Source organism: Seriola dumerili, unplaced genomic scaffold (assembly GCF_002260705.1).
Source record: "Seriola dumerili isolate Sdu_G_001 unplaced genomic scaffold, Sdu_1.0 BDQW01000104.1, whole genome shotgun sequence".
In the NCBI taxonomy this organism is placed as follows: domain Eukaryota; kingdom Metazoa; phylum Chordata; class Actinopteri; order Carangiformes; family Carangidae; genus Seriola; species Seriola dumerili.
Window position 1 is genome coordinate 1,115,091 of NW_019174359.1, and position 16,163 is coordinate 1,131,253.

The following is a 16,163-nucleotide window of genomic DNA, read 5'->3' on the forward strand; positions in this document are numbered from 1 at the left end:
GTTTCAGCTTTTCCACCACAGAGACCCAAATGCTGATATTTCACATAAACTGTATAAAGTCAACCATTCAAATCGATGAAAATTGAGCAATTCTTTCATAGTGATCTTAGGATAACGACTCAGAACAGGGCAATGATATGGTAGTTTCACAACAAGAGCTTACATGGCATGATAACAGATTTTTGCATGTTCTAATGCAATAGTTCTGAGCCATGTTAGCGGTAAGGCTCTAGTGAAGGTAATGTCGGTTGATCGGAAATATCTGATGTGCTGTGTAGACATTTCTGGTGGATTGTGAATGACTTTGGTGGTCGCCTGACTTTTCGTTTAGCTCCACCAGGATGTTGACAATTTTGGTTTTTCCTGATATATCTCAACAATTATTGGAAGAATTATTATGAAGTTTTGGATACACATGCATGTTCCCCACAGGATGAATTGCAATAACTTTGGTATCCCTGTAAATTTCCCACAGGGTCTTCATCCAGTCAAAATTATAATTCAAATAAAAACCAGTACTTTGGTACATTGCCATCCTCCTGCGCTGTACTTTCTGTTTCTAGTGCTAATGAGCAAATGTTAGCATGCTAACATGCTAAACTAAGATGGCGAACATGGTAAATATTGGCATCAGGATGCTAGCATTATCACTGTGAGCATGTTAGTATGCTGACGCTGAGCTGTGCCTCACAGAGCCGCTGGCACAGCTCTAGACTCACAGTCTTTCTTAAATGTCTCGTATATTTACATTTTTTTCTGAACTCTTCTATTTAAAAGTGTGTTTCCTTTGTGGGACGAGCTTCTCAGCTTGAATGCAGTGTGTCACTGATATGCATGACTCCAGAATAACATCTGAAACATGAACTAAAGTTGAACTAAAATAGAGGAAGCTAGAAGGTTCATGATACAGGTGAATTTCCCACGATCTTTCACCTCTGTTAATGTTTAGTGACTTGATAGTGATGTCTGTTGGGGCTTATCAGATCCAGTTCAGTGTTATTTTCTCTGTAGAGAACGTTGAAGCTGCAGCGTTGGGACTGACTAATTTCTCTTCTCTTGCTTGTGCTGTAAAAACTTCATTCTTCCAGTATTCCACACTGGTAGTAAAAGATTTTCTTTGAGTCATGACGATCTATTGACCAACTCTCTTGCCCAAGTCACACATGACCTGCACAAAGCTCTTTTTTTTTTACTTCACACTGAGCCTCAAGAAACGCCTCCGGGCTAAGAAAAGAAGTTGCACTAACTGTGTCAGAATGAGCAGACTTTCTCCATGCTCATGTCACATGACGGCCGCTGGACCTCGCAGTAAATAATCTATGTGGTGGTTCGGCAGGTAGATGCAGCGTACATCTGCTCTCCCTATAAACAGTATCCAGTATCACAGGCCGTCTCCAAGGATAGTCTGTCAAGTGGAATCCAATACTGCCTCTTGCTCATTCTTTAATGAGGGAGACTTGTATGTGTGAGTCAGGGTGCATGAAGTGACAGCCTCGAGTGAACAATGAAGCTTTAAGATGAAGGAAACAAAGTGTTTCCAGGTTCAGTTTTCTTGATTGAGATGAGAATCAGACCAAAAACACTTTTACATTGTTAAAATCACAGCTCTTGGCAATGTGCTTTGCATTTCTATACTCTTGTTTGGTGATAGAGTTTACAATTTCAAGACACATCAGAACATATCAAGTGGAGTTACAAAAGATTTTTCTTTAGGTTTTGGTTCCAGCCCTTCAGATTCAAAGAGCTGGAGTTGTTCTGATCACGATGCTAGTATCGGAAATGCCCCCGATACTGCCTAAAATACTGGATCAGGAGGCGGCGACGTCAGTTTTCTCGCACATCAATTCTTCTTCGCTGCTCTAAAACAGTAGCCTACACAGGAAGCTGTGCTGTGCAGCCACTGGCAGGTACTGTTATACATGTGTGTAGTAGACTACGCCAGTTTCAAATATTTATCCATATGTTGTCAAGTATGAAAAGACCCCAATAAGTGACTTGTTTAAACAGCATTTGAACAGGAATGATTCTGTCCCAAGCTTTTTGATCCATATAAGTTGTTTCCACTGTAATAAAAGAGAGATTCTCTGGTCTTCATGTATTTGTTCATGTTTTACAAAGGGTTTGACCTGGGCCATTTCATACAACAATGACAACAAGCGTATCACTTCCATACAGGGTTAGTAGCATACAGCTGATACAGCTGTTAAAATGTTTTTTTTTCTAACACATTGGTATTGGATCAGTTCTCAGTATCGGCTGATACACAAGCTCAAGTATCGGAATCTGTGTCCGTAAGGAGGAAATGCTATCGAAACATCTCTACAAAGAGCAAGGTTTTTCCTTCAATACTCACCATTTTCTATTGACGCTCAGCAATAGAGTCATCCTAGAGAAAGCAGAAATGCGAGTTTTTGTATTTGCAGTAGCTTCAATAGATCAGATAAGGACCAATAAGCAGCCCAGCTGTTATAAAAGGCTTCTTTCAAAGTTATATTCACTACACAAGAGTGGGGATTTTCTGACAGGTCAGAGTGTACTCAAAAAAAAGTGTTAGCCCATTGACTTTACTTCTTTCTTCTTATTTTTTTATGTCTACGCTTTTCTTTTTTCCTCCCTAAACATGATATGCAAATGAAACAGTGACAAGTTCATTCAACATTTTCAGAAAGGGAATGAGGCGGTTTTTGCTGCCAGCGTCTCAGTCGGTGTTCTCATGAATTAAACCATTTGACTGCAGGGCACGTTGTCTGTTTGTCCCATGACAAGAATATAACCTCACGAGTTCTGTTTGAAGGCAGCTATAGATACACCACATGACCAAAAGTATGTGCACCAATACTTTTGTCACCATTTGGCCTGGGGTTTCTTTTTAATGGTTTGGGCCGGAACCTTTCATATTGATGAAGATAAATCTTTGAGAGAAAGCACACACGGATTTTTTAGTCAAAACTTTTTGGCAGCTGTTAAGGCCTTTTCTTTTTCACATGGTAGTGCCAGGTCCATAAAGAAATGGTTTTCACAGTTTGACTGGCCTGCCCAGAACCCTGACTCAACCCCATCCAACATTATTGGAATGAACTGGGAGGCCGACTATGAATGCCAGGTTATCCTCTCTGACAAAATTACAAGGCAAAAGTGTCTATAGCTGGCCTGAACAACCAAACCAACACTCAAAGGCACGGTGAAAAGCTGACTGTCACACGGGGGGGGGTGCAGTATTTTCAGAAAAGTCTCTCCTCGAAAGCATTCGGTGTTACACTCAGCTGTTCACATGGAAAATGAGAATAATAGCTGCGGAAAGAATGAAAAACACAGAGTCTGAGAGAGATGTTCAAATCTTGCTTAGCAGCTGCGACTGTTGGCTTGTTGGTTTCAGGAAGTTGCAGAAATTGCTGGACACAGAGCCACCGATTGTGATGCCAGACAGGTGTTGGGGGTGGGGGACCAGCGTTTCAGATGGAGTATACTGGTGCTTGTTATCAGCTAGCATCAGCGGCTGACCTCACTAATGCTGCTGTAGGAGCAAATCCCTGAAGCCATGTTCCAACACCTGGTTATAGCTGCATGATTTTCAAATGAGCTGCTCAACAGTCTCAAACAGGTGTAAAGTTTGGATATCCACATACCTTTGATATCCACATATTGTACAATGTTCATACATTACCTGCCTGGATAGTTAGTTACAATACCCATAAGCCCACCTCAGATTTTCACTGCTAGGAATTACTCACTAAAGTTGAATTAGAGGTGCCAGGTTAAGTCAAAGTTTGCACACCACAAAGTCAACTATTCCCTCTGAACTAACTTTCAGAACATCACAGACTGACGATATCTAACAGAGTCATCGTATCCAAGGGAAGAGTTTTTTTTTCCCTTTAAGGGAAATAGAACAGCTTTGACCTGAATGCCACAGAGTTTTACTTGAAAGAGAGTAGATAACGGGCACCAAGGGATATATAGATGAAAGCGTGAGAAGAGGAGCAGAGAGAGAGATAGGAAGGAAGGGGTCGGGGTTGTGGACCACTCAAAAAAAACAAAACAATGGTTATCTTTAAATAAAACTTCAGAAGATGTATTTATGACCCCCTGTTTGGTGGAAAGGCTTGTGTGAGGTTGTAAATAAGGGCGTCAGCGGTGTGTATTTGTTCAAAGTCAAAGCTTTTTGGCACAGCGGAGGCACAACTACATGGATTTATTTAAGGAAAAAGGTTGAAACTGGTTGTTTTCTGAGGCTGGGGGGTGGGGGGTGGGGGGTCAAAATGGAGAGTGGGCTTCCTGCCTGCTTTTCTGGTGCCCTCCAATAGCTGATGTAGTTGTTCAGGAGGAGAGGTTGACTCAGCCTCAAGTTGTGATGGAAGGAGAGAGGAAGAAAAATAACTTCGCAACACGACAGCACGTCCTGCTTCCTGTGTTTGTCTCCACTTATTATGTACTTCCTGCATGCAGCTGGGGGTGGGGAAAGCTTAGGGCCCTAAGAGAAGATCTTACAACAAAGTTCATATGGGAAAAAGCGACAGTGTTTTTGATCGTTTTTTAAATCACGAGATTCATGAATAGAAGCAGCAGAGTCCTTTTTTTTTTTTTAACTAATAATCAACTCATACCACCCACCACTGTGGTCTATAATCATGATCCTTATCCAGCAGCCTTTGAGGCAGCTGAACTCTAAATTACACACGCTTTAAAAAGTTTCTCCACAGTAAAGGCTGGCTTCTCCCTGACCCAGATTCGGCCCGGTTTCAGAAGGCAAACTCAATTGACGCTCCACTGAATGTACTTTTATCTCAGGGATCTCTATATACCAAGGAACAAGGAAAAAGAGCAAAGGGCCATGGTTTCCTTTGTGGCTGTGATAAAGGTCCACAGGATCAGCACGCTAAAGTACTGAAGGCCAGACAAGTGATGAGTGAAAGCTTTAAATCACTTTCACTTTTTTATAAGTAAGCAGTAAGACTGTGCCTTGAGGGGAAATGATACTATCTTATATATAAACCAGTTATATTTAAAGCCTTTGTTTGCAGTTCTTTGTGTCGCTGTGAGACTTGTCAGCTCTCAAGCCTGCATCTATAAGACACGTCTAATTCCATAATTTTATTACGTTTTCTTCATATTCTCTCTCTTTTCAGACTTTGTTGAGTTTAGCAAAATGAAACAGGCAAATATCCTGAATCAGGTTTTATTTATGTGTTATTATCTGTTCTCTTATTGCATTAAGACTTGCATTATTTAATTTCGACTTCCTGTCATAACTGTTGGTTTACAGAGAAGTTTTTGCAGCTATATTGCTTAGAGGATCTTTTTTTTTTTGTTGCACTTTCTTGTCAAAGTAATAAAATCCAAAACATAAATATAAAACAAAATACATTTTGATTGATTATGTTTGACAGCTAAATACCTTAGAATATAAATTCTGGATTGTATCAAAGAGTTTCAATATGTACTGTTTTAGATTGTAAAATACAGAGTTTAAAGTAAGGACCAAAAATAGACAAAGCTTTTATAAGATGTGTCTAGCAGGGCCTAATAATAGGTGACGTCAAACTTGCAAATAGCTTTTTATAAGTCAGAGTAAATACAGTTTACTGCGTGTGTAGCCTGGCTTTTTAGGAGGACTAATGCTCCTTAGCAGACATTAGCAGACTAATCAAAATACTTCACTCCCAGAGCAGTGCAAGTGACATTTTACACTTTGTTTGTTTGTTTGTTTTTACATCTTATGTAGATTTTATTTTGCACTCAGTTTGCACACTTTCACTATCTATTTATCTGGATAACATAGTATTTTTGGTCTAATTAAAGCTGCGCTAATCAGTGTTATTATGCTATGTAGCATTTTTAGCATCTTTTCGCTCTATTTTACAGTCCGCAACTTTACTTTGGTTCAGTCACTAATCTTTTCAACCCTAAGCAGCTTTTATTTGTTTTGACAATGCTAATTCTCAAGCTAATGTTGCTCTGTGTCTGCTGAATATTTAAATAGGAATGGATCGCTGACACGTTTGCAATAAGAATTTGGATCCAAGGACAAATATTGCGTTTACAGCCTGTTCCATAATTGTCCAAAAAAAAAATCACTTAATACTGCTTTGAATATTGTCCGTACAGTCTTGGCTATGTGTTAGCGTACTAATAAGCAACTGCCCTTTACACACATACACAGCTGTGAAAGTCTCGCCCTAGTTAACATGGCTTCACTCTCTGATGTCATTAGCCCCTTAAATAAACACAGCTTGCTTCCTGGTTTAGTGGCCGTCTGAACATTTATTACCTCTCGTTACAAGACCGCAGGAATCTTACTGCTCCAACACCAGGTCAGGGCACAGGTATGAAGGCTGTCTAACTTTCGCCTGTTCTCAGATAGCGTCCTTCTCAACTGAACTGTTGCTTTGGTTAGCGCCACATTAAACAGGATACTCGGCCAAACTGGTTTATCTGCATGGGAAGGTCATCTACAAAGCAAAAGAGAACAGGAGAGCACAGAGGAGAGATTGAAAGAGAAGGGGTATTGTTCTGGAAATAGCTTCAGGGCTTTGTCTCTCTGTGTGTGTGTGTGTGTGTGTGTGTGTGTGTGTGTGTGTGTGTGTGCGTGTGCGTGTGCGTGTGTCTGTGCAGGCAAGTGCCCATGCACGTGTCTACTGATGACACTGTGGCTGTATGTGAGGTTTTCATGTGTGTATATGGGTTACTGTGTAAAAAGTGACTCTCTGAAAATGAGTGTTGTTCTATCCACACAGCCTATCCCTATCTCTGTGTTTGTAGTGTGTGTGTGTGTGTGTGTGTGTGTGTGTGTGTGCATAATGGGTGTGCCAAGGCTTGTGGGGGCCGGACTTAGCTCCTGCTTCAGGTGTGTCTTTGTGATACATAGCCACAAGACTTGAATAGTCAAACGGTAAAGACCTAAACACACAGAGAGAGGTCAACTGAGGAAATAAGAGACGGTGAAGTTAAGAAAGAAAAAAGAAAAGAAGGAACAACAGATGAGAGAAAATGAGGAAAATGAAACTGCCATTTCTACCTTCATCCTGAAAATTTCCAGGAAGTTCAGGGATTGCTACCTGTCTGGACTTGCTGAGGGAAAGGTGACTTGTTTTTGTCTGTGTCTGTTTGAGCTCATTTCATGGGAGAGAAAGAATCACAGGCAGATTTGCGTAGAAAACAGCAGGGATCACACAGGCAGGCAGAATAACAGGTTTGATAAACAGACTATATTTTTCAGTGCAGTAGGCTGCTTTGTGAAAGCTTCCTTTGTGGAGCGTCTGCTCGGAGCGTTGACCTTCGATCAAGTCGAGTCAAGGTAATTTGAAAGAGGCTAGCAGAGGCTAACACATGCCTATTACAGCTAATTACAGCACAGGTTGAACACAGAAGAATAGCAGACCACAGCCGGCAGCAGCTTCTGCTCACTTCACCTCTGCTCTGTGAATGAAAATGTTTCTTGGCTCACACTGTTGATTTGCATGTGAGAGAGCTCATAAGTCAGTACATGCAAAATGAATGAAAACGAAAGGCAGATCATTATTTTGTTTAATTTTTTGTGAAGCCGATTAACAGTCAGAAGGGTTTAGAAGACGTTGTGTTTTGTTGTATTCGTTTTGAACTGTTGACTCACAGCAGTATGAACCATCTCGAATTGTCTGGAGATTTCACCAGACGCCCGGGATGACTCCACTCTGTGTTTTACTCATGCATTTTTTATCATGGAAAAAGTCCCAGTGGCGAAATCGTCAGTGTCGGTGTAAAGTGTAAAGTGATATTGATCCGTGTATTAGTTTAATGCACAATCTGTGATCTACAGTTGATGTAAACAAAAGAGCGGTCCCACCCACCACCAACAGTTCACACTGCAAGAGTGGAAGCAACTGTCATTCTCAAATTGGTTGACAGCTAATTTATTGCAAGAGCTGCAAGAGCTTTTTTTTTTCTAATGCTGTTGAAGATTTTCTTTTCGTCAGTGAAACGTGCCTGTATCAGTTTGGATGTCCCAGATGCTGATTTTTGATTTTTAACTTGTGAATGTGAATATAGTCAAAAAAAAATGTGGGTAAAGTAAAAGCCCTGCATTTAAAATCTTACTAAAGTAAAAGTGCGGAAGTATTAACAACAAAATGAGCTTAAAGTTAGTCATTCTGTAGAAAAACTTATATATTCTTACATTTTATATTACTAGATTATTAATACTGATGCATGAGTGTTTAAGAAGCATTTTACTATTGTAGCTGGCTCATTTAAACTACTGTATACAGTTTGTTAGAGTAGTTTAGTCCAGTGGTTGCTTGCTCCTTTTTTTCAAGGGGTCACAAGCCGTAAAAGAAAAGCGATGGAACCACTGGTTTATAAGCTTATAATATGTTTATTTTAATATAAAATCGTAATCTGTAAAATAACTAGTCAACTCCACCTGTCAAATAAATGTAGAGCATTAAAAACTACAGTAGAGTAGAAGTATACCGTAAAGTTGCATAGAATAGAAATACTCGAGAAAAGTACCTCAAATACAGCACTTGAGTAATTGTGCCTAGTTACTTTCCACCTCTGGCCTTTAATGACTCATTAAAAACCTCTGGCTTATAATATTAGCAGTTCTTTAGCAGCATAGAGTCACCGGGCTCTTATCTCGGTGCCTGTGCTGACAGTATTCAAATGTCTCTGGAGTGCTAGTGAATGTCACTGTATTCTCTTCTTCTCTCTGTTGGAGAGCTGTGAGTCATCATCTGCTGTCTGTAACGTGACTTGTGCTGCAGGAGACTGCTGTCCAAGAACTGTGTGTGTGTGTGTGTGTGTGTGTGTCAATATTTAGTTGTTCATAACACTTTGTACAAATACTGGGTGGATTTAAGTCGTTTTAAGTCTGCAAGGAAGTTTTCTAATTAACCATCAGAACTTCCCCTTATGGCATGCATGAGTGTATGTTATAGTTTAATATCCATTTTTCCTCTGTATCTGGGTGTTTTTCTGGGTTATGTGTTTGTGTGATTGGCAAACACAATGCTGGATCGAGAGAGCAAAACCAAGTTGAGCAATAAACTAAAATTGTTCGATTATGATTTTAAACTCTGATTAACCCGCCCTATTATCTGTATCAAATTAACCTGATTATTTGTTTGATCAGTGATTAATATTATGTTAAAAACCATGTTGAATTTGGAGGATAATTAGTAAATCCTGTGTAGGTTGTTATGGCTTGTACACGCTGATAATGTGTGGGCTGCATAATATTTATTAGACCATGTAACTAAAATTCAGACTGCTTGTTACATCTTGTGCACACACACACACACACCCCTGAGCCCTCAAAATGATATTATTTCATTTTGCGTGCACAGGTTATTATCTTGTGCAGATTATATGTTGGAGCAGGATAATAACTCGTGTGTGGAGCCTAGTGGTTAAGGCCTCAAGCAAGTCCAGTTGCCTTCGTATAGCACTTAGAAACATTTGCACAACCAGAGTCGCGAGGTTGCCGTTGCGAAACAAAAACAAAATTATATCTAAATGTACAAATTCAAAGATGTCTGTTTACAAGTTCCCATATTTTTATTTGGCTTTTTTCTTGTGAAATAAAGACTTGCTGTTTAGTTTAGTCTTACCATGTGAGCATATGGAGACTATGATTGTCAGGATTAGTTTGCCTACATATTAAAGAGACTAGGGGCCAGAGTATACACATAATTATTATGTGATGTGTTGCTTTACTGCGGATTCACTTATTTGGTATAATGCCTTTTTATAAGAAGACAAGCACATTATTAATGTTTGTGTGTCTCTCCTCCTCCACAGGCAGAGCCCTCACCGATGAAGACTACCTGGTACTGTCCTCTGGATCTGGTAAGGCCGAGTGTGTCGCACATTGCAACATGCACAAGATACTGAGCCTGTGTGAACCAGTACCAGTAGAAAATAGGGTAACTGTGTCAGGGCCTTTCCTCGAGGCTAAAACCGGATCGTTTGAGCTCCATGCACTGTGGCGTGTGAGAGATGAGTTCAAAGCAGCTTGATTTTATGCCTTTTTAAACACATACATGGATGTTGGTTGTCTCTAGTAGAACAAATTACATCTCAGTCATTATTATAATGAAACAGTCTGACAGTCTGAGTCTGTAAAGTCAGTAAAATGCTAAAGTTAAATTTAGTACTTGTAATCAGTATCAACAGCCTTTAAATGAACAGTGTCTTAACTTGGGTTTTCTGCTCTACAGTCCACTGTGGTGGAGGAAGAGGAGGATGGAGTGATCTACACAGTGGTGGTCAAACAGCAGCATGCAGGCCCCACCAGTCCACTGGTAAGCTATATAAAGTATGTGACTGACTGAAAAAGCCTCATTTATATACATAAACACTAGCTTCCTTTCTTCTTCCTTCCTGCCTCCCTCCAGTCAGCAGGTTCTCGCTCCCAGTGTGTGAAAGCAGGGACAGAAGAGAAGCTGGTGCTCCACCTCCTACACTCCTTTTCTATGGGAGACTCCTCTTTCATCACCATCTTCCTCTCCACCTACCGCTCCTTCACCTCCACACTGAGAGTGCTGGACATCCTCACTGACAGGTAACAAAGAGTTTCACCTCTTATCAGCACAATGTTTGTGTTGAATGTAGTTTTTGTCCGGTAAGGGAATTTGGTTTTCTGGGAGAGTTTTTAAAAAGGCAACAACAAAACAAAATAACAGAGAAACAAGTGCTATGATAGCAGTTCCACTTGCAGTGATGCACAGCAGCCACAGCAGCTGTCAGTTTCCTGTCTGACTGGGTTTGTGCAGTTTGAAGCGGGAAAGCTCCGACTGATCCTGTCCAGTGGGAGTTTGGGTGGAGGAAGACAAAAAAGTGAAGAGAGAGACTGTGCCAACTCAGCTCTTGCTAAATTGGAGGAACAGATCTCATAAAACAAGACAAAGAGTCTGCAGCCGTGCTAGCTGCTCTGTGAGGTTAGGCACAGCTGCTTTGAACTAAATGCTAATGTCAGCATGCTAACATGCTCACACAGACAATGCTACCATGCTGATGTCTAGCCGGTGTAATGTTTACCATGTTCACTCACTAAGTTTAGCATGTTGCTAATTGGCAATAAACTCAAACCACAGATGAGGATGGGAATATCAGTTTTACAGGTATTTGGTTGTAAACCAAAGCACTGAATATATTAGAATTTGAAGATGTTGCAGAGTTAAAGGATCACCAACGTTTTGCAATTCATCCTGCAGGGAACATGAATGTAAATTTCATGGCAAATGTCAAACTCATAGAGCAAAAGTCAGCAGATCACCAAAGTCATTAGGACACATTATCTGGGAACCATGAATGTCTTTACCAAATTTTGTGCCAACATCCATCATGTAGATGTTAAGATATTTCATTAGCTACACGAAAACTTTGACAAGCAGGTGCCACTACATGGAAGGTTATCCTGCTTATCTGTACCGAACGGATAAAATACTAACTTAAAGCTATAATATTTAACATTTACGCATTAAAATGTCTTAAAACGACGAGACCTTTGTTGTATATTTTATTGAGTTGTATACTTAGATTATCCCAAATGTTTCCTGCAATTTTCAAACCTAGAAAAATCCATAATTTTAATCAAGGCAACGTTTAAATTGTTTGGGTTAGGGTTAGGGTTAGGGTTAGGGTTAGCTATTGTTATTATGTTATTATGTTATTGTTTTGATTGAGGGACCCCCTAGCAGCAGAACCTTTCCTATTGTGCGTTTAAATCTTCACATTAGAGTCTGCTATGCTAATTTCCATTTTCACAGTCTAAGCAGGAGTTAGTTTAGCTTTGCACTTTGTCTTCAAGTACGGTGTAATGTAAACAACAGTTTCTAGATTAATGGCGTCACTTAATTCAGAGACACTTCACACTGCAGGATGCACCTGTGTGGTGGTTTAAAATAACTGCAGCTTTGTGTTTTTCTTGGCAACATGAGCTAAAAAAAGCTTGCTTGTGAAAGCTCTTGGTTCTTTTATAAAGTCTTTATTGAATAACAGAGACATTTGTATGAAACACCTGCTTGGAAAGTTTTCCAGAGATGCAACACAAAAGAGAGTCAGTTTAGTTGCACTTACTTCCTGCCAGGATGCTCAGTAAACATTGGGACAGCACCTTAGCTAAAATACCATCTTTGGAAAAACAAGCCATAAATACGTTTAGCACAAAGCATGAGAATTATTTCTGACACAGTAGATTCACATATTTGAAGTTGAATGGTACTCTGAAGCTGGTGTTTTGGTTTTTTTCTCCTCCACTAACTTTTTGTTCACAGATTGGAGAATCCACCTGGGGACAGCGAGAGGAGCCAGACGAGACAATCTTTCAACAAGTGAGTTTTTCAAAATGCTATCTAACGTCTCTGTGGAAGTTTTAGTGTCTTTGTGTGCAGCCCTCTAAAATATGTTTTGCTTTTTGCTTCTGTTCTGGGGGGATATTATTATTACTAGGCAGTATTATTATTTAAAACTATGATACAAAATCTTATTCAGGTTCTATTTTATCAAAACAAAATGAATTGTTAACGTAAAACATGATCATTAACCAAGTGAACAACAACAGAAAACACCAGCACAAAAGATAGCAACAGAAACGAGCTATTTCTTTGACATAGTTTACCAGTGATTTGAGATGAGGCTGTTTAACTTATGGAAATGTTTAAGTCAAGCTAACTACTGTTCAGAAGACAGTAACAAGCTGTAAAGAAAACACTGACACGTCTCTTAATAAAGTTGCTATGGCTAACATGTTAGCAAACAGTTGCCTATTTACACATCCAGCAGACACAGAGTCAACATTAGCATTTATTTGGAGTCGTGTTTCCGAATCTAAGTCCAACATTCACTCTCTTTTAGCTCTGTTTTTGGACTCCGCTACCTCCCCAGGAAAATATCTCACGCTACTATGTTCACCACCTAGTTGCTAAGTTGATGAGACCAAATTGAAACAGTAAAGTAGCTAAAACCAAAACAACAAGCTGAAAGGTGCTAAAATACTCTGCACACTGAGAGGGGCTGCAGATAGTCGAGAGATCTCTGTACGAGCTGCTCATTTTGAATTACACATTAAACAAATATTTATTATTAATGCACCAGAAGATAACATTGTTAGACATGCATGCTAACTAATGGAAATAGCACTGTACTTGAACTGACTTACTGTTTGAATGAGTAACTCAGACGACGTGGAGGGCAGGAACTGATCAGGCCTGTTTTACTGTAAAGAAGAGTTTGTATTTAAGCCTGCGGTGTTGTCGTATACAGGAAGCTTTGTTGTCTGGAAAGGTGGGGCAACACATCTAATGGCCCCACCAATGCTGCACTCCATCTTTCTTTGGAGAGGTTCTCGGTGCTACTAGCCCAGGCTTACTTACTGATGGATGTGTATGGCGTTTTTTTTTTTATTACTTCATGTAAGCAGGCAATCCATCAACATCTGTTAAAAGAACACAATCTTGATCCTTTGTTTCCCCTAAATTATAGATCCGTCTCTAAGCTGCTTTGCTTGTCTAAACGCCTTGACAAGGTGATTTCTTGGAAACTTTCTAGACATCTTGGAAAAATATCAATATATTCAATCGATTCCAATCTGCAACAGCTTGTTTATCTGCTTCCAGCGGTGCAGCTACAACCAGGAATACAACCAGAAACATATCCTATATAACACATCTCTTCATTGGCTCACATCAAAATCAAGAACTGATGACCTGATTTACCCCTACAGCCCTGTCCTCAGAAGTCAGATCTGTGTGGAGGTCAAGGCTAGAAACAAAAGATTGTCGGGTCTTTGATGTTGTGGCCCTTGAAGTGAGATCCCCAGAAGCTCTGAAAATAGTGCATCAGAATAATTTCTTTCTTAAGCATTTTGCTGATCTCACCCTTTTCTCCCTCTGGGCCCCCACAGAGCGGTGTGTACCGTGTTCAGCACATGGCTCACGGAGTATCCTGAAGACTTTAAGAGTTTGGGGGAGCCCGATCGCCTGCTGCGCCTCGCTCCCCTGCTCCCTCAGGACTCCTCCTCTGCAGCCGACCTCCGCGCTCGCCTCCTCAGGATAGCCGAGGAGCTCAGCGAGAAAGCCCTGCTGCCAGACGCCCATAAAGGTCTGTATTTTAACTGGGATTTAAATGACACTCTTAAATCCTCGATAGATGAGGTTTTCATGTAGAACTACACTTGTTTTATCACTTTAAATCACAAACGGAGGCTGAGAAAATACAGTCTGAGCTGGTTGTGGCTTCCTTGATTTGAGGAATGTGATTAAACAGCTGTAGAAATTTATTGTTCAAAACTGTGGAGCGCCTACAAGGTTATTGAAATATCCTGAAATAATCTGGAAACTACAGCTGCACTTCTATGAAAGCCAAAGGTGGCTGTGGTTGCTGTAATCTTTAGCCAGTCTAGTGGATGGCAGTCTCAGCAACTATCAAATGGATTCCCATTACATGTGGTGCACACATTCATGGTCTCCAGAGGATGAATCCAATTACTGCTTTTTCTTTTCCGCAGTTTTATTGAACATCCTTACCTTTTGCAGATCAGAGCAGTTTCATGATCCCGCCTCCTGACCCCTCCAAGTTTGAACCCACCAGCATCCTGGGATTCCCTGCACCACTCATTGCTGAGCAGCTCACCAAGATAGAAACAGTGAGTTCACCTTTAAGCCTGAACATATTTTTTTTAAGGTGGCATGAAGCAAAGAATGTTGACAATTCATGGTCAAGTTATTGACAAATTATTTGGTTTATTCTGACATTTACAGAATATGTTTGCATGCGACTGTCTGTACCTGCTTTTAAGTGGCTGTTGAGTCTGTAGATCAGTTCAGCTACAATCTGTTAATTAATGATTAATAATTTTGTATTTTTTGCTCTATTTTAATCACTGTTTGAAACACAGGATCCATCCATTTTCAGGTTTCAACTTTTTACTGTTGAAACCAGCGACAGCAGTTTGTTTAGAATACAAAGACAGTAAATGGTACTTACAGTAAGATGAGCCACCACAGAGAGGTACCACCCACAGAAATGAAACCTCTGTCAACAGATGTAAACAGGCTGTTATTCATACCTCTATGTGCCGTCACATCTCAGGAGCTGTTTGTCCGTCTGGTCCCGTACCACTGCCTCGGCTCACTGTGGTCTCAGAGGGACAAGAAAGGGAGGGAAGGCGTTTGCTGGTCCGTCCGGGCCACCATACGTCAGTTCAACAAGTTGGCCAATGCCGTGCTAGCATCCTGCCTTGGCCCCACGAAGCTGCGCAGCCAGCAGAGAGCTCGTCTGCTGGAGAAGTGGATCAGCGTGGCAGAGGTCAGTAGAAGAAAATCACAAGGTCACAGCACATAAAGTGAAGGATTTGATGCCATAAACATAGATTTTTACAGTCTAGAAATGGAAAATGGGGTTCGCGCTGAATTAAAAACAGTTTGTCAGTTGGGGTTTCAAGTCTTCCAAAAGCCTCCACTGTGCATTTTCCTACCATAAACCCCCATAATCCCCTAACCATAATCCTATTCTCAGCTCTGACTGTGCACATAGCATCACAAAGTCACAGTCAGCTCGGCTGGCTTCTGCTGTGACTAGGCTACTAATAATTTCACTTCAATCAATAACTGAAAGCAAAACAAATTAATGAAGTTTTGATTTATGGTTCTTTTCTGCACCGTGCAGCAACAAATAACAAAGCTGTGCGCTCCCTTCTCGAGTGCATTGTGTGGTGAAACAAGTTTGCTGCAAGATTAAAGGAGAGATTGTTCAAATCAGCATTTTTTTTTTAAGTTTGAGGTGTACATGCAGTTCCAGTGCGCCTTTAGGAAACTGAAGTGGAAATGTACTTTTCATGAACACTAATGTGCTGAGTCAGAAAGTCAGCTGTAAGACCTCAAGGCAAACAGTGAAATTTTAAATCTGCTTAAAAAACGACAGTATTATACAAGAGGAAATGTGGATTAGCTGAAGCCTGAAACAGTGTTATAGTTATTGTGCACAATAATCAGCTTCTTTTATAATTTCAAGGAGCTTGCACCAAAGACAGGATCTGCTCCTGTCCTTGGATGTTATGGTCACATGAGCAGTTTTATTCCTTTTTCTGAGCCTTTTTCCGTCTGCGAATAAACACAGATTCATTCATTTATTCTCTTATGAAGCTGCACAAAAACACACACTCCAACATCCTCTTTGGCAAAGTG

The 16,163-nt window shown here is 40.4% G+C and overlaps 1 protein-coding gene across 1 annotated transcript in view; it reads left to right on the plus strand.

Annotated features, from left to right (window-relative positions):
* LOC111222575 (ral guanine nucleotide dissociation stimulator-like 2) overlaps positions 1-16,163 on the plus strand; it is a 30,900-nt gene that overhangs the window by 2,661 nt on the left and 12,076 nt on the right. The window contains exons 3-9 of the mRNA XM_022746360.1: positions 9,778-9,825; positions 10,197-10,280; positions 10,374-10,540; positions 12,255-12,311; positions 13,883-14,079; positions 14,514-14,623; positions 15,070-15,285. Coding sequence (XP_022602081.1) covers positions 9,778-9,825; positions 10,197-10,280; positions 10,374-10,540; positions 12,255-12,311; positions 13,883-14,079; positions 14,514-14,623; positions 15,070-15,285 — 879 coding nt within the window. The remainder of the gene's footprint in view (positions 1-9,777; positions 9,826-10,196; positions 10,281-10,373; positions 10,541-12,254; positions 12,312-13,882; positions 14,080-14,513; positions 14,624-15,069; positions 15,286-16,163) is intronic.